Genomic DNA, 26,290 nt, shown 5'->3' with positions numbered 1-26,290 from the left:
TATAATACAAATACACATGTATGTATAGACTTTTTTTTTCAGATTTTTCAAATGTGTGAAAATAGTATTTTCGCTGAAAAAAAATAAAGAGCTATGTGGAGCTCGGTCTCTGCAATGCTTTTTCGGCCTTTACCCAGGCTACACCATCAGATGCTTTTTCTCTCTCATTCATCATGATGCATACATGCTAGTTGCTACTGCTAGTACTCCTGGTGCCACTTTACTCCTGCATGCATCATCGGAGTCTGCTGGAAATTTCTGTATAGTGGCTTGGCTATAAAGAACGCAAGGAGAATTATAGGCATGCACATCTTAGAAAGTACTACGAGGGTGCTTGGATCCGGAAAAGCTCCTTCGCGCTCGCTCGTTGGAGCGATCGAACGATGGAAACGGAGAGTCTGGCGACAACTTCCCTGGTTTCTCGCTGGGCCCACCACATGATTGCAAAGACTTGCCAAGACGTGCATAACCCACCTATTAATTTCCATATAAACTGCTCCCCCTGATTTTCAGTGGGGCCGGGTGCGGGACCCACAGTAATTACCATAACGCTTCCCCTAATCCTGTACGTAACCTAGTGCAGACTTTCCAAATCGGGCCTGTCGGAAAGCGCGCGTTGGCACGCTCGCGCGCAATAGCAACGCTCGCTTGGATCTAAGGGACTATTTTTAGTCTGACTAAAAATAGTCTTTTTTAGACGCTAAAGTTCCAAGTACCCTTGACTAAAGAGAGGCTAGGACTAGTCTTGAGGCTAAATTTTTTTATTCATAGTAAACCTACTAAAATATGTATTAGCCCTCTCTCCTCATTTAATTCCTCTCCTTTAACACATGCGAGTTCTGGATTGGAGGGTATGGAGGATAATAAATGCTCAATAACTTGATTTTAGTCTCTTCAGTATTTGGATCCAAGCATGGGTGAGGCTAGCAAGTTTTAGTCCCACTACTTTTAGTCATGAGACTAAAACGTATGCAAACACCCTCTACATCTGAGAGTGGCAGATTGGCAGCACGGGAAATGGCGCAGCGAATCCCCGCAATGTAGGCCATCAGATTAACATATCCAATGGTTTAGGCTGGTTGTAATGGGCAGTATCATATACTAGTATCATGCATATGATACTAGTCTATGATACTACCTCCCTAATGCATAGTATCATATATTAGTATCATGTAGTATTTTATTTATTGCCATGCATGACACATACTGACATAGCATTGATTACGATACGGTATCATGATATGATACTCAACCATTTCTTTTTTGGGAGAGACTTGTGTGAGATCGTACATTAGGTGAGATCTATGAGATCGAATTTTTGAAAAAAAATACGTGTCCAAACATTCCCAAACTTTTTGTAGACACACATCAATATTTGATGTATAATCTTAAAAAGTTTCAGCTTCTAATTCAACTTACATTAATAGAAACAAAAAAGACAAAATCAGATGTAAATAGTGTCAAAGTACTATTCACCCAAAACTGCTACTATTCACATTCGAATTTGTCTTTTTTGTATCTCCAACTATACATTGAGTTTTGAGCTGATTTTTTTTGGAGCTATAAACATACCTCACAAGAATGTTGTCAAATAATTTCAGATTTTTTCGAAATGACTAAATATGAATTTTGAGGGTTGATTTCACGATCTCACCTATACATGGGATCTCATACAAGTCTCCCCCTTTCTTTCTTCATTTAATTGTATGACACATCATCAAAATTACCTGGTTGGCATGCATGATACTAGCTATGATACTACCATCATAACTAGGCTTATATGCAGTCACGTATACAGGTAACAAAAGCCATTAAATTTGAGCCATCCAATTAGGAAGATCCAACGGTCCATATCACTTGTTAGATATATACGGGACCGGCGACGCACACAAACCCTAATTCGAGAACCATCCCCTCCGACCTAGGCTATGGCTTTCATCGTGTCCAAGCTCGCGCGGGCAGCCCTCGCATCCCGCCCCGTTGGAGATATTGCTGGTGTCCTCCCCCCGTGTCTCCCCCGGCTCTATCTGCCGGCTGGTACCAGCCGTCGCATGTTTGCAGCTGCAGGTAATCCCTATGTTGAGAAAGCTATTTCGTAATTTGGATCTGAATCCTGATTGCCGAAATTTTCAATGGAATTCTCTTTCTTGGATCTGAATTTTATATCTGAAATTCCCGCATTATGTTTATAGCCCTTTCAGAATTTGGATCTGAATTCTGAATATATAGGAATTCTCCTTACTTGGATCTGAATTTAATACCTGAAATCCCCATATTATTTCCTATTATAAGTAGATCTATTTGAATAAGCATGTTCATTCGGACATCTAGCAAGGATATTGTTTATTTACTTATGCCAGCTGCCTTCAATCAAATCAATTCCGCTGAGAGCAATAGTAAAAATGATTGTATTTTTCTGCGTACCACAAATCAAATTGTAACTATGTGCTACTGAACGGCAGGCGGTCCCAAGCCAAAAGAAGCACCTCGAATATATCCCCTTGTTGATGAGAATTCCATTAAGTCGAAGGAATCCCTATGGGCCTTGTATGAATGCTGGTGCAAGTATTGGAGGGTATCCCGTGACCGTGAAGAGATGGTCCGCCGGTTCAAGTCATTTGAGGCTGCTGCACTGTGGGTGTACAAAATGAACAACTCTGGGTGTTCGCAAGTGTCTCAACTGGGCCCGTATTCTGATATGTCACAGAGGGAGATTGCTGAGCTGTTACCTCCACTTCCTGAGTATGATGATGAAGACATAGAAGATACCTTTTTATCAACGGTATGATTGTTTTCTTATTGCCTTGTCTTTCTGCTATCTTTAAATAGCAGTTATTGGACCAGGGGTTACCTATTGTCTACTTAACCACAGGCATTAGTAAGAAAAATCTAGTCAACCACTAGGCATTAGCAAGAAAAATAATCTAATCTCTTTCTGACCTACTCCTGTGTAGGTTGTATACCAAGTTTTCCTTCAGTTTTAGGTGTTCTGTGTGTTGCTTGGTTATATTAGTTCATCTGGTTTTAATAAGAGATATATTTCCTGTATTTACATGCATGTCTTCTGTCTGTGCAAAACAAGATTTTATATATAGTGAACATGTCTGATGGTTTGGTTTTTGTTTGGGTGAAGACGGTTCTTTCTCCACCATCAACCTTGTTATCTAGAGTCCTGCACTAGACCATCGCTAAATTCTGTTAAGGAAAGTGTAGGGCATAAAAGTCATTTGTGTGGTTGAGCTGCTTAGATCATCAATATTAACTGGTTAAGCATTGTCAACAACAACTATGACCAATTTCTACTGTAATCATGAGAAATAGGTGGCTGGCTCACACGTCACAGATCCAAATCCAGGTGACGTTAAGGCACTGAAGCTTCGTCTGCATTGTTTTATGCTTTTGGGAGGGAGGATGCAATTAGTTACCCATCAATCTTTTGCTCCTACTACATTTTTTACTTCCTGAGAAAACCCTACACAGGCTCAAATTTTGATCTGTTTTAAACCCTCCATGGCAACATGTGTAAACAAACACATTTTAAATATGCTCCAACTGCCATGTAGACTCAAGCTTGCCAGATCAAAATTTCAATAATATATTAAATATTTATGTTATTTTAGGGATTTTGTTATGGTGAAAGTATCTGCAACAAGCAGACAACTAAACGGAATTTATTTCTCTGTTCTAGCAGTAGTTGTCCATTGTTTTAGTACAAAGTTAGTACAAACTTGAGTCACTTATTTTGAGACGGAGGGAGTACATCTTTGTCTCTCTATCTTTGTTCAGGTGCCAGGTGAAGATTTGGGGGCCCAGGAGCTTGAGCAGCCCTTAAATAATTAATTGGAGAAATCATGAACTTGTTTTACTCCATCCGTTCCCAAATATATCTCTTTCTAGAGATTCTAACAAGTGACTACATACGGAGCAAAATGAGTGAATATACACTCTAAAATATGTCTACATACATCCGTATGTTGTAGTCGATTTGAAATGTCTAAAAATACTTGTATTTAGGAACGGAGGGAGTATTTGGTGATAATACTGTTGTACTGGGATTATTGTCGTTTTCTGGTTGTTCTCATGGAACCAAGTTAGAATTGAAATAACTTTGTGTTATTGCTCTAATCACCTTTGCATTATTGCATGCTTAACCTGTGGTGGTTAAGCAGAGATTCAACCCCTGTGTCGTATGGTCATTAGATAATCCGAATATCATAGATGAATGATTTTAAATGTTTGTCCAGTATAAACAATGATACAGAAGTAGCAGTAGGAGTCATGGGGGGCAGCGTTCTGACACGCCTGAGTAACTTTGAAAGTAGGAATTCCACGTGGTTTTTCATCATTGATGTGTTCGGTTCAAAGGAATTGTGAATAGTGAAACTATTCCTACAGATACCAGGGGATTTGGAGCATCCGCACGGAGGCAAGTTTTTAGCTGAAGCCCGAGAGAGATGACAGTGTGTAGCCAAATAAAAAATTATAGAAAGTACAACTGGGTAGTTGGTACTTTTCACGGGAAAGATAACATCTACTTAGACAGTCAGACCAAAGGAAACACCCTGTTGGAAACCTATGGTTTGCACTGTTCACCCACCTTCACTTCCTATTCTTTTATTCATTCCTTTGCTTTCCTCCTGCCGTCCGAACGCAGCCTTATTGTTTCACAGCTGTGAACGGGGCCTAAGAAGGGACGCCTCGATTTGTGTGGTCTTGCTGGTCCGTCGAACAGATTGTTAGTACATGCATGCCACTCCCCCTCACAGCTACGGCGGCCTTGCTTGCTACGACGGGTAGGTGATGGAACCTTGTCGAACGAGGCTAAATTTTGTGTTTGGCCCTTTTCTCAAACCTATTTGAGGTCTGACCCTAGTTTGAATTATTTTTTTGAGATCTGACCCTTTTGCTATCGTCAGGGACCATGGTGGTAGGGTATAACAGCCTACTGCCAAGGTCCCTGACGGTAGGGTTGCATGCCATACCGCAAAATCCTCCTAAGTATTGAATACAATGCATGCTCGTGCCTATCGCCGAGCATCTTGACGGTAGGGTTGTATAGGCTACTGTTTAGCGGCGGTAGGCTGTTACACCCTTCTGCCATCGACTTTGGCGGTAGCAAAAGGGTCAGATCTTGAATTTTTTTCAAACTAGGGTTAGATCTCGAATAGGTTTCAGAAAAGGGTCAAAAACACGAAAAAATTGCCCCCTGCGGTACGAAACACCGCCTCCTTTGCCGCCCATGGCCGTGACTTAGTAGGTTTCCCCTCTAGGAGGAGTTCTCCAACAGCCTGGAACATCCAGATCATGTGACTTGGTAGGTTTCCCCTCTAGGAGGAGTTCTCCAATAGCCTGGAACATCCAGATCATGTGATGGGAAGCTGCTTCGATACGTCCTGCGTAACCCGAGATGACGGGTTGGACAAAGAGGTATGCATTGAATCTTATTCCGGTTAACTATACTTGTTGAAATGCCTCGATGTTGCTCTGCTCTGTGATGTGTGTTTTGATCTCGTACCTATTCGTAGTTTTGCAGCGCAAAAATAGAAAATTTGCTGGTTCCTATGTGATGTCGTGCCGGGGGTGGCAGGGTGGGGTGAGGGGGGGGGGGGGGCTGCTATGTAGATTTACTCACCGACACTGATTTCAGTAAAATTCAGGTGGAGCGCGCCACTAGACAGAACGCCGTGTCCTTCTAGGATGAATGCATTAGAGCAGTCGATTCGCAAGTACGCGGAAGAGCCTAAGAAAAGCCTAATAATACCAGAACTAGGCCTGAGTTTTGACTCGCTTGGTGAGGCGTATGGCTTCTAAAACTTGTATTTGTGGGAGATTGGGTTTGGAATCAGGTATGGCAACAGCAGACTGAACACCGTGAGGACGAAATCAATGAAAGAGATCGTGTACAACTACTCGGGGCGTACTGAATTCTGCTTAATTGTTCTGCGAGACACGATGGGCACGTCAAACTGAATTATTTCGGTTAGCCTTGACATTTTGCTTTACTTTTGTGCAGGGAAAGCCAGAGGCATAGAACAGCAGGCCATGTAGATGCGAGCGCCGAACCATTCCATGTCTCTGACGATGGGAGGGAGGGTGTACTGGCCGTCTCACACAAATACATCGACGTTTACACAAAATATTTGATAACACAGTTAAGGGAAAACAATGTCAACCTCAAGAAGGTGTATAGCATTATTGGCAGCTCCTTCGGCTTGGTTGAGAAATTGGCGTTCACAAAAAGAATCCATAGGAACATATGCGGCAAGATAAGTCATGAGCAAGCTGACGATAATGTGATGAAAACGGCGGAGGTCTTCGTGGACATTGTTGACTTTACTTACGGAGTTCTTGCTGATAGTGATAGTAGGGGGAAGACTTTCGATGTAGACAAATGGTCAAAATCAGATGTGATAAAAAATAGTTGTGTGTTTTAATGAGCAATGATCCATGCTTGTTCCTCAAGTTCGGAATATTATTCGAGATCCAAAGGAACAAATGATCGAGCTATATCTTTGCATTAGATGAAGTGCTATATATTTCACTCGAACATGTGTTTACAAGGGGGTGTCAGGTTCAGACGGAACCGACGCAACGGTTGCTTACCAACAGTTATTCCAAGGAGGGATTAATTCCTTAATTACTATGTTAATTAATCTTAACACTCCTTCTAATCCATGCTTGTCCAGGTAGCACCATCATCTTGAAAGACTCCTTCAAAAACCCTGTGGGAAAAATATAAACAGTATAGTGTTTGATATGTTGCCAAAACTCCTTCAAACCCAGTGGGAAAATAAAAAGAAAATAATGCAACATATAATAGTTATTTCCTCTTTCAACTCAATATGAAAACCCATAGAGTTAATGGGACAATAAATATGCCGTATATACTTTCCTAAAAACCCTAGCGGGGAAAACATAAAGTATGACATCATTTCATGTTGATATTACCTCATTAAAAACCTTTATGAGAACCTGTAAAGTAAACTCATGAAGAGGAAAAGGGGTATAATATGATGCTTTGAACAGGAACAATGTAGGAAGATACCACCCCTGATTCTTGCAAATTCCGAAGTCATCACACACCATTCCATGAATATATTTTTGGAATGTAGAAGTTGGTAGAGACTTGGTGAACAAATCGATCACATAATTTGTCTTGCAAGATATGCAATATAGCGACATTGCTTATTACGTAACCTGTTTGCATCCGGGCAACACAAGCAACATTATCTTTAAGATAATGGTTGGTGGATGTAGCCACAAGGCTTGTTTCGAAGACTCTCATGAGATGGCTATCACACCTAGCAGGAACACAAACTTTGTCTACAATCTGACATAGTAGGATCTGATCGGTGTATCCAATAATATTAGTGTCTAGATTTCTCTGAAACTGAAAGATTAGGACAAATGTTTGATGCCTTGAAGATATTGAAAGATATTCTTGAGCCCCAACCAATTATGTGTGGTTGGTCCAATGACACTAGGATATGGAACTCTATGTCCCAATATCGCATTCCCATCAACTCATGGTTTTAATGGATCTTTCTCTATGTCTAGAGAATGAAACCATGCGAGTTATGGATGCATAAGATTTGTCCACAATCAATTTCTCTAATATAATCAGGATATAGACAACATATGTACCATGAGTGAAGGTGCTCGAGGTTTTACCCAAATCCTTCGTCTCAAATTTCGTCATTTAGATTATCACACGATTAACATGTATGGGTAATCATCAGTGTAGGAGTAATCCTTGTGTGAAAGGAAACTCACTATGTCGGTTGTACCAAAATATATCGGCAACAAATAATCCGTATAGTGACTTATTGATTTTACACAATATATGTTGCATTTTGCATTTCGATTCAGAACTGAGATCCCATTAGGAACCACCTATGTCTGAATCTAGTGATCCACATGGATATGTAATCACCACATCTATCAACTACAGAGATAGATGATTCTATACTACCAATGATATAAGTTATCGGAAAGAGATTCCACCTATGGAGGATAGTTGGGTATCTGCGTGGACCCTTGTGCTAACTTGCTCTATGTTTCACCATCTCGTTGTTCTCAATTCTGTTTCCAGAAAAAAAAACTGGTGTAGGTACTGCTTATGTAAATACCTTCCCTTTATTGAGCAAGTTTATTTCTACCTAGATATAACCTTTGCTCGAGTCCAGTTCGAGTGTTGTCACACTTGGTCATGGCCATGGTCTTTGGATCTGAATTCATTTGAAAGGATTTTGCAATCTACTTGAGAAATATTATGTCGACAATTGTAGACTTCTGGTCATATGATTCTCTAGAATCTATATATATATACAATTGATGGAACTATTGTTACACATCGTGACTGATCGCGATTTCCCAATGCAATCGAGTCGGGTATTCCGATGTCCCGGTCATTGTGTGCACTATGACCTGGGTTGTTGTAGGTATCCCATCCATTGGGTGTATACTACCAATTATGTGTCTGTCAACGTGAAGTTGACTTGCATTTAGTGATTCAGAGGCCTCGATATCCTTGCTTGCAAGAAGCTGAATCCTAATGTACTTTTGCTATACATCTCCCCCCGTTGCTTCGAACGGGGAGTGGAGTGTATTTTTTGGTACCTTCACTCTTTGAGGCATTTTTTGCAGGATTGTAGGATTGTGTGATGATACGTCTCCAACGTATCTATAATTTATGAAGTATTCATGCCATGTTTACAACAATTTTATATGGTTTTGGTATGATTTGATTAGAAATAATCTGGACTGACGCTGTTTTCAGAAGAACTACCATGGTGTCGTTTTTTGTGCAGAAATAAAAGTTCTCGGAATGGGCTGAAAATTTACGGTGATTTTTTATGGACCAGAAGAGATCCACGGAGCACCGGAGCCAGGCCAGGAGAGCCACGAGGGCACGACAAGCCTTGCGGGCATGCCCACCCCCTAGGGTGCGCCCCTCGAGCTTGTAGCTGCCTCGTGGACCCCCCTGACGTGAGACCGCCGCCAAAAATTCCTATAAATACCAAAACCCCCAGAAAGAACCCTATATGAGAAGTTCGCCCCCCGCAAGCCTCTGTATCCACGGATACTCAATCGGGACCCTGTTCTGGCACCCTGTCCGAGAGGAAAATCATCACCAGAGTCCATCTTCATCATCGCGGTGGTCACCATGATGAGGATGGAGTAGTTCACCCTCGTAGCTGAGGGTATGTACCGGTAGCTGATGTCTACTACACAACTTTATTCTTGTAGACACGTGTTGGGCCTCCAAGCGTAGAGTATTGTAGGACAGTAGCAACTTTCCCTCAAGTGGATGACCTAAGGTTTATCAATCCGTGGGAGGTGTAGGATGAAGATGGTCTCTCTCAAACAACCCTGCAACCAAATAATTAAAAGTCTTTTGTGTCCCCAACACACCAAATACAATGGTAATTTGTATAGGTGGACTAGTTCGACGAAGAGATGGTGATAAAAGTGTAATATTGATGGTAGAAATATATTTTTATAGTCTGAATAAATAAAAGCAGCAAGGTAGAAAATAGTAAATGAGCACAAAAATGGTATTGCAATGCTTGAAAATGAGGCCCAGGGTCCGTACTTTCGCTAGTGCAATCTCTCAACAGTGCTAATATAGTTGGATCATATAACCACCCCTCAAAGTGCGATGAATAATCACTCCAAAGTTCTTATCTAGCGGAGAACATAAGAATAAATTGTTTGTAGGGTACGAAACCACCTCAAAGCTATTCTTTCTGATCAATCTATCCTAGAGTTCGTACCAAAATAACAACAAGCTATACTTTCCGATCGATCTAACCAAGAGTTCATACTAAAATAACACCAAAGCAAATTCAGATTCGTAATACTCAATCCGACACAAAGAACTTCAAAGAGTTTCCCAAGATTTCTACTGGAGAAACAAAGACAAGAACGTGCATCAACCCCTATGCATAGATTACCCCAATGTCACCTCAGGAATCCAGGAGTTGAGTGCCAAAACATATATCAAGTGAATCAATATGATACCCCATTGTCACCACGAGTATTCATATGCAAGACATATATCAAGTGCTCTCAAATACATAAAAGAATTCAATCCGATAACAACGAAATCTCAAAGGGAAAAACTCAATTCATCACAACAAGATAAAAAGGGGAAAACACCATATGATCTGACTATATTAACAAAGCCCGCGATACATCAAGATCGTGACATCTCAAGAACACGAGAGAGAGAGAGAGAGATTAAACACATAGCTACTGGTACAAACCCTCAGCCCTGAGGGTGGACTACTCCCTCCTCATCGTGGTGGCCGCCGGGATGATGAAGATGGCCACCGGTGATGATTCCCCCCTCAGGCAGGGTGCCAGAAAGGGTCTAGATTGGTTTTAGGTGGCTATAGAGCCTTGCAGTGGTGGAACTTCTGATCTAGGTTAACCCCGAAGGGTTTCGGAATATTTGGGAATTTATAGGACAAAGAGGGGGTGCGAGAGGCCACTGAGGTGGGCACAACCCACCTGGGCGCGCCCTGGTAGGGATGGAAATGGGTACCCATTACCCATGTACCCTGTGGGTAAAAACCCTATTAGGGTAAGGGCATGGGACAACAAGTTACCCATGGGTATGTAAAAAGGGAAATCTCAAACCCATCGGGTAGCGTGGGTATGGGTACGAGATCATATAACCCATACCCGCATACCCATGTACCCTTATAAATTCTAACAAGTACGGAAAAATTACCTCTACCCTTTGTTGTGAGTTTGTGAATTTAAAGTGTATGACTATGTGCTATTATTTTTATGACTATGTTTTGATGCTTTGATGTGTTGTTGTTTACAAGAAAGTGTTGATGTTTATAAAATGTGTTGTGTTTATGATGTATTGTTGTTTATAAGTATGTATGAATATTATTATGTGTTGTTGTTTATAAATTATGATTGTATGTTGTTGTTTATGATTACATTTCATTCAAATTGATGTTATTGAAACATGAATATTTTTACCCACGGGTACCCATTTACCCTTGTCGGTGATGGGTATGGGAAAATTTTGTACCCACTAGCGGGTATGGGTATGGGTGGTGGGTAAGCTTAAATGGGACGGGTAAGGGTATGGGGTGGCTCCACCCATACCCAAACCCTGCGGGTGCCATCCCTACGCCCTGGTGGGTTGTGCCCCCCTTGGGGCACCCCCAGGTGCCGCTCTAGCCCATCGGGAGTCTTCTGGTCCATAAAAAATCCACAAAAAGTTTCGCGGTGTTTGGACTCCGTTTGATATTGATTTTCTGCGATGTAAGAAACAAGCAAAAAAAGCAACTGCCACTGGGCACTGGTTCAATAGGTTAGTCCCAAAAAATGATATAAATAAGTTGCTATAAAATGATTGTAAAACATCCAAGAATGATAATATATTGGCATGAATACTTCATAAATTATAGGTACATTGGAGACGTATCAGCATCCCCAAGCTTAATTCCTACTCGTCCTCGAGTAGGTAAATGATAAAAGAAATAATTTATGAAGTGTGAATGCTAGCGAAGTGCATAACTTTGATCAATGCCAATTTCAATCACCTTTTCTAGCATCATAACAACAATTCTTTCTTATAAAATTTCTCATGTTTAAAGTAGCAACCAATTCACATGTTAAGGTTCAAACGATGAATTCTCTTGAAACTCGACAATCTATATTCTCAGTCACCAAGCAATTGTAATTCAACTTATTCAACATAGTTTAAGTAAGAGCTCCACATACTCAATCATCATATAGTCTTCTATGATTGCTTACACTCACCGCGTACACATGAGCAAAACGTTTCAACCAGACACATAGAAAGATAGGGGCTTATTGTTTTGCCTCCCAACATATTCACCTCAAGGGTGATGCCAACAATAATAACTCATGGTACCCATATTCAACTGGACATATGTGCCTAGATCTTTCCTCACCACATGATGCTTGCCAAAAGAGAAAAATAAAAAGGGAATAGAGAGAAAAACTTTGACTCTTTTCATAAAAGTAAATACCAAAAAGTAAAAGATAGGCCCTTCGCAGAGGGAAGCAGAGGTTGCCATGCGCTTATTTATTTGTATGCTCAACCCCTTAGTGCAAAAGAACGTCACATTATATTGCCCCTTATGATAGCAACCTTTATTATGTAGTCTGTCGCTTTTATTCTTTGCCATCACAAGTTCGTACAACGCTCGATTTTCTCTTACACTAAATGATCTCACACATTTAGAAGCAATTTTTATTGCCTTATTGCACCGATGACAACTTACTTGAAGGATCTTACTCAATCCTTAGGTAGGTATGGTGGACTCTTGAAAATAAGATTTGGGTTTAAGGGTTTTTGGATGCACAATTAGTATCTCTACTTGGTGCGGAATTTTTGGCTAGCAAAGATTGGGGGCAAGCACCAAATGTTGAAGGATCTATGACAATATAACTTCTATGTGAATATGAACAAACATAAACCATTACGTGGTCTTCCTTGTACAACATCAAAAAATTTGGCATATAATATTTTGATGGGGGCTCACAATCACAAAAGATTTCCATGATAGTGTATTTATATGTGAAAGTTCTCTTCCTTATACTAATTATTCGTGAATTGCTTGTATGACCAATATTGTGATTGTCAAGCCTCAAAAGATTTCACTTTCTAAACCCAATGTGAATCTACCACTAGGCATGATATGATTTCAACTTCATGACATTCAATTTATTCAACAATTTACTCATAGGATATAAGTGAAGCACAAGAGTAAATGACATAGAAAAGAGCTACTCATCGGATATAAGTGAAGCACAAGAGTAAATGACATAGAAAAGAGCTTCGTTGACGGGATATGAATGCCGCTTAACTAGCCTCCCTGGTAACTATTTGAGGAATTTACTTTATTTAAAAACTTTCAGATCTAAGTATTTTATTAAAACAGCAAGCAAAATGAAAATAAAATGACATTCTAAGAATAGCACAACTCATGTGAAGAAGCAAAAACTTAGGCTCAACCGATACTAACAGATAATTGTTGAAGAAGAAAGGTGGGATGCCTACCAGGGCATCCCCAAGCTTAGATGCTTGAGAATTATTGAATATTATCTTGGGATGCCTTGGGAATCCCCAAGCTTGAGCTTTTGTGTCTCCTTGATTCCTGTGATATCACGGTTTTCCTAAATCTCAAAAGCTTCATCCACACAAAACTCAACAAGAACTCATGAGATGAGTTAGTATAAACCAATGCTAAAACCTTATCATTCTCTACTGTAGAAAATCACTAAAATTATTATTCAACATTTCATACTAAATGTCTCTGCATATTTAATACTCCTATCCTCAAATAGAATCATTAAACAATCAAACATAACATCAATCTGCCAAAACAGTACAGCCTGTAAAGAATGCAAGAGTATCAATACTTCCCTAACTCCAAACATTATGAAATTCTACCACACTGTAGAAAATTTATCAGATCTTATTATGCAAAAAGTTTCAACATTTTATCTCACTTTGACTTTTCTAGTGAATTTTTGCAACAGCGATAAACTTTCTGTTTTCAAACAGCAACATGTAGACTTGTAAAATAAGCATAGTAAATGCTATCCTTGACATTTTTATTGAAATAAAAGATGCAAAACATTATTCTAAATACCAGCAAGCAAATAAAAATAAAATAAAACGACGCTCCAAGCAAAACTCATATCATGTGACGAATACAAATATTGCTCCAAGTGAGGTTACCGATAATGTTGGAGACGAAAGAGGGGATGCCTTCTGGGGCATCCCCAAACTTAGTTGCTTGGATCTTACTTTAATATTACCTTGGGGTGCCTTGGGAATACCCAAGATTAGGGCTTGTCACTCCTTATTCTCTTCATATCTGTTTGGGAACGCAGTAATTTCAAAAAAATTCATATGCACACGCAAGATCTATCATGGTGATGCATAGCAACGAGAGGGAAGAGTGTTGTCCATGTACCCTCATAGACCATAAGCGGAAGCGTTATGACAACGAGGTTGATGTAGTCGACGCCTTCATTATCCGACCGATCCTAGTACTGAAAGTACGGCACCTCCGCGATCTGCACACGTTCAGCTCGGCGATGTCCCACGAACTCTCGATCTAGTTGAGTGTCGACGGAGAGCTTCGTCAGCATGACGGCATGATGACGGTGGTGATGAAGCTACCGGCGCAGGGCTTGGCCTAAGCACTACGACGATATGACCGAGGTGGATTGTGGTGGAGGGGGGCACCACACACGGCTGGAAACAATCAACTTGTGTGTTCTAGGGTGCCCCCTGCCCCCATATTTAAAGGAGCAAGGGGGGAGGCCGGCCGGCCCTTGGGGCGCGCCAGGAGAGGAGGAGTCCTCCTCCTAGTAGGAGTAGGGCTCCCCTTTCCTACTCCTACTAGGAGGGGGAAAGGAAGGAGGAGAGGGAGAAGGAAAGGGGGCGCCACCCCCTTCCCTAGTCCAATTCGAACCAGAGGGGGAGGGGGCGTGCGGCCTGCCCTTGCCGGCCCTCTCTCTCTCTCTCTCCACTAAGGCCCATGTGGCCCATTAGTTCTCCCCCGGGGGGTTCCGGTAACCCCCCCGATACTCCGGTTTTCTCCAAAATCACCCGAAACACTTCCGGTGTCCGAATATAGCCGTCCAATATATCAATCTTTATGTCTAGACCATTTCAAGACTCCTCGTCATGTCCGTGATCATATCCGGGACTGCGAACTACCTTCGGTACATCAAAACACATAAACTCATAATACCGATCGTCACCGAACGTTAAGCGTACGGACCCTACGGGTTCGAGAACTATGTAGACATGACCGAGACTCATCTCCGGTCAATAACCAATAGAGAAACTTGGATGTTCATATTGGCTCCTACATATTCTACGAAGATCTTTATCGGTCAAACCGCATAACAACATACGTTGTTCCCTTTGTCATCGGTATGTTACTTGCCCGAGATTCGATCATCGGTATCTCAATACCTAGTTCAATCTCGTTACCGGCAAGTCTCTTTACTCGTTCCGTAATGCATCATCCCGCAACTAACTCATTAGTCACTTTGCTTGCAAGGCTTATAGTTATGTGCATTACCGAGAGGGCCCAGAGATACCTCTCGGACAATCGGAGTGACAAATCCTAATCTCGATCTATGCCAACTCAACAAGTACCATCGGAGACACCTGTAGAGCACCTTTATAATCACCCAGTTACATTGTGATGTTTGGTAGCACACAAAGTGTTCCTCCGGTATTCGGGAGTTGCATAATCTCATAGTCATAGGAACATCTATAAGTCATGAAGAAAGCAATAGCAATATACTAAACGATCAAGTGCTAAGCTAACGGAATGGGTCAAGTAAATCACATCATTCTCTAATGATGTGATCCCATTAATCAAATGACAAATCATGTCTATGGCTAGGAAACTTAACCATATTTGATTCAACGAGCTAGTCAAGTAGAGGCATACTAGTGACACTCTGTTTGTCTATGTATTCACACATGTACTAAGTTTTCGTTTAATACAATTCTAGCATGAATAATAAACATTTATCATGATATAAGGAAATATAAATAACAACTTTATTATTGCCTCTAGGGCATATTTCCTTCAGTCTCCCACTTGCACTAGAGTCAATAATCTAGATTACACAGTAATGATTCTAACACCCATGGAGTCTTGGTGTTGACCATGTTTTGCTCGTGAGAGAGGCTTAGTCAACGGGTCTGCAACATTCAGATCCGTATGTATTGCAAATCTCTATGTCTCCCTCCTTGACTTGATCGCGGATGGAATTGAAGCATCTCTTGATGTGCTTGGTTCTCTTGTGAAATCTGGATTCCTTTGCCAAGGCAATTGCACCAGTATTGTCACAAAAGATTTTCATTGGACCCGATGCACTAGGTATGAGACCTAGATCGGATATGAACTCCTTCATCCAGACTCCTTCATTTCCTTCTTTCAAAGCAGCTATGTACACCGCTTCGCACGTAGATCCCGCCATGACGCTTTGCTTAGAACTGCACCAACTGACAGCTCCACCGTTCAATATAAACACGTATCCAGTCCGTGACTTAGAGTCATCCGGATCAGTGTCAAAGCTTGCATCGACGTAACCATTTACGACGAGCTCTTTGTCACCTCCATAAACAAGAAACATATCCCTAGTCCTTTTCAGGTATTTCAGGATGTTCTTGACCGATGTCCAGTGATCCACTCCTGGATTACTTTGGTACCTCCCTGCTAAACTGATAGCAAGGCACACATCAGGTCTGGTACACAACATTGCATACATGATAGAGCCTATGGCTGAAGCATAGGGAACACCTTTCATTTTCTCTCTATCTTCTGCAGTGGTCGGGCATTGAGTCTGACTCAACTTCACACCTTGTAACACAGGCAAGAACCCTTTCTTTGCTTGATCCATTTTGAACCTTTTCAAAACTTTATCAAGGTATGTGCTTTGTGAAAGTCCAATTAAGCGTCTTGATCTATCTCTATAGATCTTGATGCCCAATATATAAGCAGCTTCACCGAAGTATTTCATTGAAAAACTCTTGTTCAAGTATCCTTTTATGCTATCCAGATATTCCATATCATTTCCAATCAACAATATGTCATCCACATATAATATTAGAAATGCTACAGAGCTCCCACTCACTTTTTTTGTAAATATAGGCTTCTCCAAAAGTCTGTATAAAACCATATGCTTTGATCACACTATCAAAACGTTTATTCCAACTCCGAGATGCTTGCACTAGTCCATAAATGGATCGCTGGAGCTTGCACACTTTGTTAGCATCCTTTGGATCGATAAAACCTTCAGGCTGCATCATATATAACTCTTCTTTCAGAAATCCATTCAGGAATGCAGTCTTTACATCCATTTGCCAAATTTCACAATCATAAAATGCAGCAATTGCTAACATGATTTGGATGGACTTAAGCATCGCTACGAGTGAGAAGGTCTCATCGTAGTCAACTCCTTGAACTTGTCGAAAACCTTTCGCAACAAGTCGAGCTTTGTAGACAGTAACATTACCGTCAGCGTCAATCTTCTTCTTGAAGATCCATTTATTCTCGATGGCTTGCCGATCATCGGGCAAGTCAACCAAAGTCCACACTTTGTTCGCATACATGGATCCCATCTCAGATTTCATGGCCTCAAGCCATTTTGCGGAATCTGGGCTCATCATCGCTTCCTCATAGTTCATAGGTTTGTCATGGTCAAGTAACATGACCTCCAGAACATGATTACTGTACCACTCTGGTGCGGATCTTACTCTGGTTGACCTACGAGGTTTGGTAGTAACTTGATCTGAAGTTACATGATCATCATCATTAGCTTCCTCACTAATTGGTATAGGAGTCACAGGAACAGATTTCTGTGATGAACTACTTTCCAATAAGGGAGCAGGTATAGTTACCTCATCAAGTTCTACTTTCCTCCCACTCACTTCTTTCGAGAGAAACTCCTTATCTAGAAAGGATCCATTCTTAGCAATGAATGTCTGGCCTTCGGATCTGTGATAGAAGGTGTACCCAACAGTCTCCTTTGGGTATCCTATGAAAACACATTTCTCCAATTTCAGTTCGAGCTTATCAGGTTGAAGCTTTTTCACATAAGCATCACAACCCTAAACTTTAAGAAATGACAACTTTGGTTTCTTGCCAAACCATAGTTCATAAGGTGTCGTCTCAACGGATTTAGATGGTGCCCTATTTAACGTGAATGCAGCCGTCTCTAAAGCATAACCCCAAAAAAATAGTGGTAAATCAGTAAGAGACATCATAGATCGCACCATATCTAGTAAAATACGATTACGACGTTCGGACACACCATTACGCTGTGGTGTTTCGGGTGGCGTGAGTCGCGAAACTATTCCGCATTGTTTCAAATGAAGACCAAACTCGTAACTCAAATATTCTCCTCCACGATCAGGTCATAGAAACTTTATTTTCTTGTTACAATGATTTTCTACTTCACTCTAAAATTCTTTGAACTTTTCAAATGTTTCAGACTTATGCTTCATCAAGTAGATATACCCATATCTGCTCAAATCATTTGTGAAGGTGAGAAAATAACGATACCCGTCGCGAGCCTCAACATTCATCGGACCACATACATCAGCATGTATGATTTCCAACAAATCTGTTGCCTGCTCCATTGTTCCGGAAAACGGAGTTTTAGTCATCTTGCCCATGAGGCATGGTTCGCAAGTAACAAGTGATTCATAATCAAGTGATTCCAAAAGTCCACCAGAATGGAGTTTCTTCATGCGCTTTACACCAATATGACCCAAATGGTAGTGCCACAAATAAGTTGCACTATCATTATCAACTCTGCATCTTTTGGCTTCAATATTATGAATATGTGTATCACTACTATCGAGATTCAATAAAAATAGACCACTCTTCAAGGGTGCATGACCATAAAAGATATTACTCATATAAATAGCACAACCATTATTCTCTGATTTAAATGAATAACCGTCTCGCATCAAACAAGATCCAGATATAGTGTTCATGCTTAACGTTGTCACCAAATAAAAATTATTCAGGTCTAAAACTAATCTCGAAGGTAGATGTAGAGGTAGCGTGCCGACCGCGATCACATCGACTTTGGAACCATTTCCCACGCGCATCGTCACATCGTCATTAGCCAATCTTCGCTTAATCCGTAGTCCCTATTTCGAGTTGCAAATATTAGCAACAGAACCAATATCAAATACCCAAGTGCTACTGCGAGCATTAGTAAGGTACACATCAATGACATGTATATCACATATACCTTTGTTCACCTTGCCATCCTTCTTAGCCGCCAAATACTTGGGCCAGTTCCGTTTCTAGTGACCAGTCCCTTTGCAGTAGAGGCACTCAGTCTCATGCTTAGGTCCAGACTTGGGCTTCTTCACTTGAGTAGAAACTTGCTTGCCATTCTTCTTGAAGTTCCCCTTCTTCCCTTTACACTTTTTCTTGAAACTGGTGGTCTTGTTGACCATCAACATTTGATGCTCCTTCTTGATTTCTACCTCCGCAGCCTTTAGCATTGCAAAGAGCTCGAGAATTGTTTTATCCATCCCTTGCATATTATAGTTCATCACGAAGCTCTTGTAGCTTGGTGGCAGTGATTGAAGAATTCTGCCAATGACACTATCATCGGGAATATTAACTCCTAGTTGAATCAAGTGATTATTATACCCAGACATTTTGAGTATATGTTCACTGACAGAACTGTTCTCCTCCATCTTGCAACTATAGAACTTATTGGGGACTTCATATCTCTCAATCCGGGCATTTGCTTGAAATATTAACTTTAACTCCTGGAACATCTCATATGCTCCATGACGTTCAAAACGTCGTTGAAGTCCCGGTTCTAAGCCGTAAAGCATGGCACACTGAACTATCGAGTAGTCATCAGCTTTGCTCTGCCAGACATTCATAACATATGGCGTTGCTCCTGTAGCGGGTTTGGCACTTAGCGGTGCTTCCAGGACGTAATTCTTCTATGCAACAATGAGGATAATCCTCAAGTTACGGACCCCGTCCGTGTAGTTGCTACCATCATCTTTCAACTTAGCTTTCTCTAGGAATGCATTAAAATTCAACAGAACAACAACACGAGCCATCTATCTACAACAACATAGACATGCAAAATACTATCAGGTACTAAGTCCATGATAAATTAAAGTTCAATTAATCAAATTACTTAAGAACTCCCACTTAGATAGACATCCCTCTAATCATCTAAGTGATCACGTGATCCATATCAACTAAACCATGTCCAATCATCACGTGAGATGGAGTAGTTTTCAATGGTGAACATCACTATGTTGATCATATCTACTATATGATTCACGCTCGACCTTTCGGTCTCAGTGTTCCGAGGCCATATCTGCATATGCTAGGCTCGTGAAGTTTAACCCGAGTATTCTGTGTGTGCAAAACTGGCTTGCACCCGTTGCATGTGAACTAGAGCTTATCACACCCGGTCATCACGTGGTGTCTCGGCACGACGAACCTTCGCAACGGTGCATACTCAGGGAGAACACTTGTACCTTGAAATTTAATGAGAGGCCATCTTATAATGCTACCATCGAACTAAGCAAAATAAGATGCATAAAGGATAAACATCACATGCAATCAGTATAAGTGATATGATATGGCCATCATCATCTTGTGCCTTTGATCTCCATCTCCGAAGCACCGTCATGATCACCATCGTCACTGGTGCACATCTCCATCATAGCATCATTGTCGTCTCGCCAACTATTTCTTCTACGACTATCGCTACCGCTTAGTGATAAAGTAAAGGAATTACATGGCGATTGCATTTCATACAATAAAGCGACAACCATATGGCTCCTGCCAGTTGCCGATAACTGTGTTACAAAACATGATAATCTCATACAATAAAATTTAGCATCATGTCTTGGCCATATCACATCACAACATGCCCTGCAAAAACAAGTTAGACGTCCTCTACTTTGTTGTTGCAAGTTTTACGTGGCTGCTACGGGCTGAGAAAGAACCGTTCTTACCTATGCATCAAAAACCACAATGCGGTATAGTGATTGCTTTTTGATATTCAGAAAGAACCCTGTTCATTGAATCCGATTCAACTAAAGTTGGAGAAACTGACACCCACCAGCCACTTGTGTGCGAAGCACGTCGGTAGAACCAGTATCGTGTAAGCGTACGCATAATGTCGGTCTGGGCCGCTTCATCCAACAATACCGCTGAATCAAGAATCAACTAGTGACGACAATCAATGTGTACATACCCACGCCCACAACTCCTTTGTGTTCTACTCATGCATATAATATCTACGCATAGACCTGGCTCTGATACCACTGTTTGGGAACACAGTAATTTCAAAAAATATTTACGCACACACAAGATCTATCATGGTGATGCATAGCAACGAGAAGGAGGAGCGTTGTCCACATACCCTCGTAGACCATAAGCGGAAGCGTTATGACAACGCGGTTGATGTAGTCATATGACTTCACGATCCGACCGATCCTAGTACCGAAAGTACGGCACCTCCGTGATCTGCACACGTTCAGCTCGGTGACGTCCCACGAACTCTCGATCCACCTGAGTGTCGAGGGAGAGCTTCGTCAGCACGACGGCGTGATGACGGTGATCATGAAGCTACCGACGCAGGGCTTCGCCTAAGCACTACGACGATATGACCGAGGTGGATTATGGTGGAGGGGGGCATCACACATGGCTGGAAACAATCAACTTGTGTGTTCTAGGGTGCCCCCTGCCCTCGTATATAAAGGAGCAAGGGGGGAGGCCGGCCGACCCTTGGGGCGCGCCAGGAGAGGAGGAGTCCTCCTCCTAGTAGGAGTAGGACTTTGATACGTATCCAACGTATCTATAATTTATGAAGTATTCATGCTATTATATTATCTGTTTTGGATGTTTATGGGCTTTATTATACACTTTTATATTATTTTTGGGACTAACCTATTAACCGGAGGCCCAGCCCAAATTGCTGTTTTCTTGCCTATTTCAGTGTTTCGAAGAAAAGGAATGTCAAACGGAGTCCAAATGGAATGAACCCTTCAGGAGAGTTATTTTTGGAACGGAAGCAATCCAGGAGACCTGGAGTAGATGTTAGGGAATCTTCAAGGAAGCCACGAGGCAGGAAGCGTGCCCTACCCCCTGGGCACGCCCCACCCTCGTGGTCCCCTCGTGGCTCCCCTGACCGACTTATTTCACCTATATATATATATCAATATACCATAAAAATATGGGGGAGCACAATAGATCGGGAGTTCCGCCGCCAGAAGCCTCAGTAGCCACCGAAAACCAATCTAGACCCCTCCTGGCACCCTGCCGGAGAGGGGAATCCATCACCGGTGGCCATCTTCATCATCCCGGTGCTCTCCATGACAAGGAGGGAGTAGTTCACCCTCGGGGCTGAGGGTATGTACCAGTAGCTACGTGTTTGATCTCTCTCTCTCTCTTTCTCTCTCTCTCTCTCTCTCTCTCTCTCTCTCTCGTTCTTGATTCGGCACGATCTTGATGTATCGCGAGCTTTTATATTATAGTTGGATCTTATGATGTTTCACCCCCTCTAGTCTCTTGTGATTCCCTTCGAAGTTATCTTATCGGATTGAGTCTTTAAGGATTTGAGAACACTTGATGTATGTCTTGCATGTGCTTATCTGTGGTGACAATGGGATATCACGTGATCCACTTGACGTATGTTTTGGTGATCAACTTGCGAGTTTCGTGACGTCGTGAACTTATGCATAAGGTTTGGCACACGTTTTCGTCTTGACTCTTCGGTAGAAACTTTGGGGCACTCTTTGAGGTTCTTTGTGTTGGTTGAATAGATGAATCTGCGACTGTGTGATGCATATCGTATAATCATACCCACGGATACTTGAGGTGACATTGGAGTATCTAGGTAACATTAGGGTTTTGGTTGATTTGTGTCTTAAGGTGTTATTCTAGTATGAACTCTTGAATAGATCGATCAGAAAGAATAACTTGAGGTGGTTTCGTACCCTACCATAATCTCTTCGTTTGTTCTCCACTATTAGTGACTTTGGAGTGACTTTTTATTGCATGTTGAGGGATAGTTATATGATCCATTTATGTTATTATTGTTGAGAGGACTTGCACTAGTGAAAGTATGAACCCTAGGCCTTGTTTCAGCGCATTGCAACGCCGTTTGTGCTCACTTTTATCATTAGTTACCTTGCTGTTTTTATATTTTCAGATTACAAAAACCTTTATCTACCATCCATATTTCACTTGTATCACCATCTCTTCGCCGAACTAGTGCACCTATACAATTTACCATTGTATTGGGTGGGTTGGGGACACAAGAGACTCTTTGTTATTTGGTTGCAAGGTTGTTTGAGAGAGACCATCTTCATCCTACGCCTCCCACGAATTGATAAACATTAGGTCATCCACTTGAGGGAAATTTGCTATTGTCCTACAAACCTCTGCACTTGGAGGCCCAACAACATCTACAAGAAGAAGGTTGTGTAGTGGACATCAAGCTATTTTCTGGCACCGTTGCCGGGGAGGTTAGCGCTTGAAGGTATATCTTTAGATCTTGCAATCGAATCTTTTTGTTTCTTGTTTTATCACTAGTTTAGTCTATAAAAGAAAACTACAAAAAAATGGAATTAAGGTTGCCTCATATGCTTCATCTTTTTAATGTCTTTCGTGAAAATAAGGATTCTGATAATTGTGCCAAATTGTTAGAAGAAGAATGCATTAGAATGTTTGGCACTAAATCTTTGGATGATGAGCATGATTGCAATATGTTAGTATGAATTCTTTGAATATCCATGATGCTAATGATATGCAAAGCCACAAGCTTGGGGATGCTATGTTTGATGAAGATGATATTTTTTGTCCCCCAAGTTTTGATGAACAAATTTATTTTGATGATAGCATGCCTCCTATTTATTATGATTAAATTTATGATAGTGGGTTTGGAAGAGTGTCAACTATAGGAAGTAATGATCCCACTATTTTGGAAGAGTGTCAACTTTGCATACTTGTAGATCATGAAAAGAGTGCTTTATGTGATGTTTATATTGTTGAATTCATTCATGATACTACTGAAAATTATTATGAGGGAGGAGTATATGCTTGTAGGAATTGCAATAATATCAATGTTCCTCTCTATGTGCTTAAAGTTTTAAAGTTATGCTTGTTTTGCCTTCCTATGCTAGTTGATTATTGTTCCCATAAATTGTGTGCTCACAAAATCCCTATGCATAGGAAGTGGGTTAGACTTAAATGTGCTAGTTATATTCTCATGATGCTCTCTTTATATTTAAATTCTCATCTTTTATGTGAGCATCATTGAAATCATCATGCCTAGCTAGGGGGGTTAAACGTTAGCGCTTGTTGGGAGGCAACCCAATTTTAATTTTGTTCCTTGCCTTTTGCTCCTGTTTATAAATAAATAATCTATCTAGACTCTGGTTATATGTGGTTTTATGTTTTAGTTAGTGTTTGTGCCAAGTATAACCTTTGGGAAGACTTGGGGAAAGTCTTTGCAATCTTGCTGTAAAAAACAGAAACTTTAGCGCTCACGAGATTTGCTGCCATTTTTTAATGGAGAGTGATATTTAGTTAATTCTTTTTTAAGATGATTAATAGATAAATTCCTCACGTCCAGAAATTTATTTTAGAATTTTGGGGTTCAGAAGTATTCGAAACATACAGATTACTGCAGACTGTTCTGTTTTTGACAGATTCTGTTTTTCGTGTGTTGTTTGCTTATTTTGATGAATCTATGGCTAGTAATAGAGTTTACGAACCATATAAAAGTTGGAACAAAGTAGGTTTAACACCAATATAAATAAAGAATGAGTTCATTACAGTACTTCTAAGTCGTGGTTTGTTTTGTTTTACTAAAGGAGCTCACGAGTTTTCTGTTAAGTTTTGTGTTGTGAAGTTTTCAAATTTTGGGTAAATATTCGATGGAATATGGAAGAAGGAGTGGAAAGAGCCTAAGCTTGGGGATTCCCAAGGCACCCCAAGGTAATATTAAAGGACAACCAAGATCCTAAGCTTGGGGATGCCCCGGAAGGCATCCCCTCTTTCGTCTTCGTTCATTGGTAACTTTACTTGGAGCTATATTTTTATTCACCACATGATATGTGTTTTGCTTGGAGCGTCAATTTATATTGTTAGGATTTGCTTGCTTTTAGTTATAACAATGTTTTTCATCTTTTATTTCAATAAAAGTGGCATTGATGGCCTTTACTATGCCTATTTTACAAGTCTACATGTTGCTGTTTGAAAACAGAAAGTTTACCACTGTTGCAAAAATTCCATAGAAAAGTCAGAATGTGATAAAATGTTGAAACATTTTGCATAATAATCTCTGATAAATTTACTAGAGTGGGAATTTTATTTCATAATTTTTGGAGCTAGGGAAGTATGGATCTTGCTACATTCTTCACAGACTGTCCTGTTTAGGAAGATTGCTGTTATGTTTGCATTATTTGTATATGTTTGCTTGTTTAATGATTCTATTTGAGGATAGGACTATCAAATATGCGGAGGCATTTAGTATGCAATGTTGATTAATAATTTTAGTGATTTTCTACAGAAGAGTATGATAAGGTTTTTGCATTGGTTTATACTAACTTATCTCACGAGTCTTTGTTGAGTTTTGTGTGGATGAAGCTTTTGAGATTTAGGGAGACCGTGATATGAGAGGAATTAAGGAGAAACAAAAGCTCAAGCTTGGGGATGCCCAAGGCATCCCAAGATAATATTTCAAGAAGTCTCAAGCGTCTAAGCTTGGGGATGCCCTGGTTGGCATCCCACCTTTCTTCTTCAACAACTATCGGTTAGTATCGGTTGATCCTAAGTTTTTGCTTCTTCACATGATGTTTGCTATTCTTAGATATCATTTTATTTTGTTTTGCTTGCTGTTTGAATAAAGTATCAATATCTGTAATTATTAAATGGGAGAGTCTTCACATAGCTAAATAATCATTTAACTACTCATTGATCTTCACTTATATCTTTCAGAGTAGTTTGTTATTCATTCACATGCTTCACATATATCCTATGAGTAAATGGTTGAATGAATTGAATATAATAAATATGAAATTATATATGTTTCATATGCTTATCCCATGGGGATTAATGACTTTACATATAAGAAGTAGAGGTGGTAAATTTATTGAAGGTTAGCAAACATTGTATTGGTCACTTGAACAATTCATGAAAGAATATTGAGGGAAGAGAGATTTCACATATAAATATACTATCTTGGACATCTTTTGTAATTGTGAGCACTCATTAAATATGACATGTTAAAAGGTTGATGTTGACAAGGAAGACAACATAATGGGTTATGTTTTCTTATATCTGAAATAAAGTATATTGTCATGGATCATTCAACATGTTGAGCTTGCCTTTCCACCTCATGCTAGCCAAATTCTTTGCACCAAGTAGAGATACTACTTGTGCTTCCAAACATCCCTTAAACCAGTATTGCCATGAGAGTCCACCATACCTACCTATGGATTGAGTATGATCCTTCAAGCAAGTTGTCATTCGTGCATGCAATAAAAATTGCTCTCTAAATATGTATGATCTATTAGTGTGGAGAAAATAAGCTTTATACGATCTTGTGATGTGGAAGCAATAAAAGCGACAGACTGCATAATAAAGGTCCCTATCACAAGTGGCAATATAAAGTGACATTCTTTCGCATTAAGATTTTGTGCACCAACTATAAAAGCGCATGACAACCTCTGCTTCCCTCTGCG

At 40.5% G+C, this 26,290-nt stretch overlaps 1 protein-coding gene across 1 annotated transcript; it reads left to right on the top strand.

The window, feature by feature from the left end:
• Positions 1 to 1,889: 1,889 nt before the first annotated feature.
• On the top strand, positions 1,890 to 2,788 carry LOC123191576 (uncharacterized). Its single transcript, XM_044604256.1, has 2 exons — positions 1,890 to 2,067; positions 2,463 to 2,788. The coding sequence occupies exons 1-2, from the start codon at positions 1,929 to 1,931 to the stop codon at positions 2,786 to 2,788; spliced, it is 465 nt and encodes a 154-aa protein (XP_044460191.1). The 5' UTR covers positions 1,890 to 1,928.
• The last annotated feature ends 23,502 nt before the right edge of the window (positions 2,789 to 26,290 follow it).

This window comes from Triticum aestivum, chromosome 2A (genome assembly GCF_018294505.1).
Source record: "Triticum aestivum cultivar Chinese Spring chromosome 2A, IWGSC CS RefSeq v2.1, whole genome shotgun sequence".
In the NCBI taxonomy this organism is placed as follows: Eukaryota; Viridiplantae; Streptophyta; class Magnoliopsida; order Poales; family Poaceae; genus Triticum; species Triticum aestivum.
The sequence above is the reverse complement of the archived record's forward strand: the minus strand, read 5'-3'. Positions and strand labels throughout refer to the sequence as shown.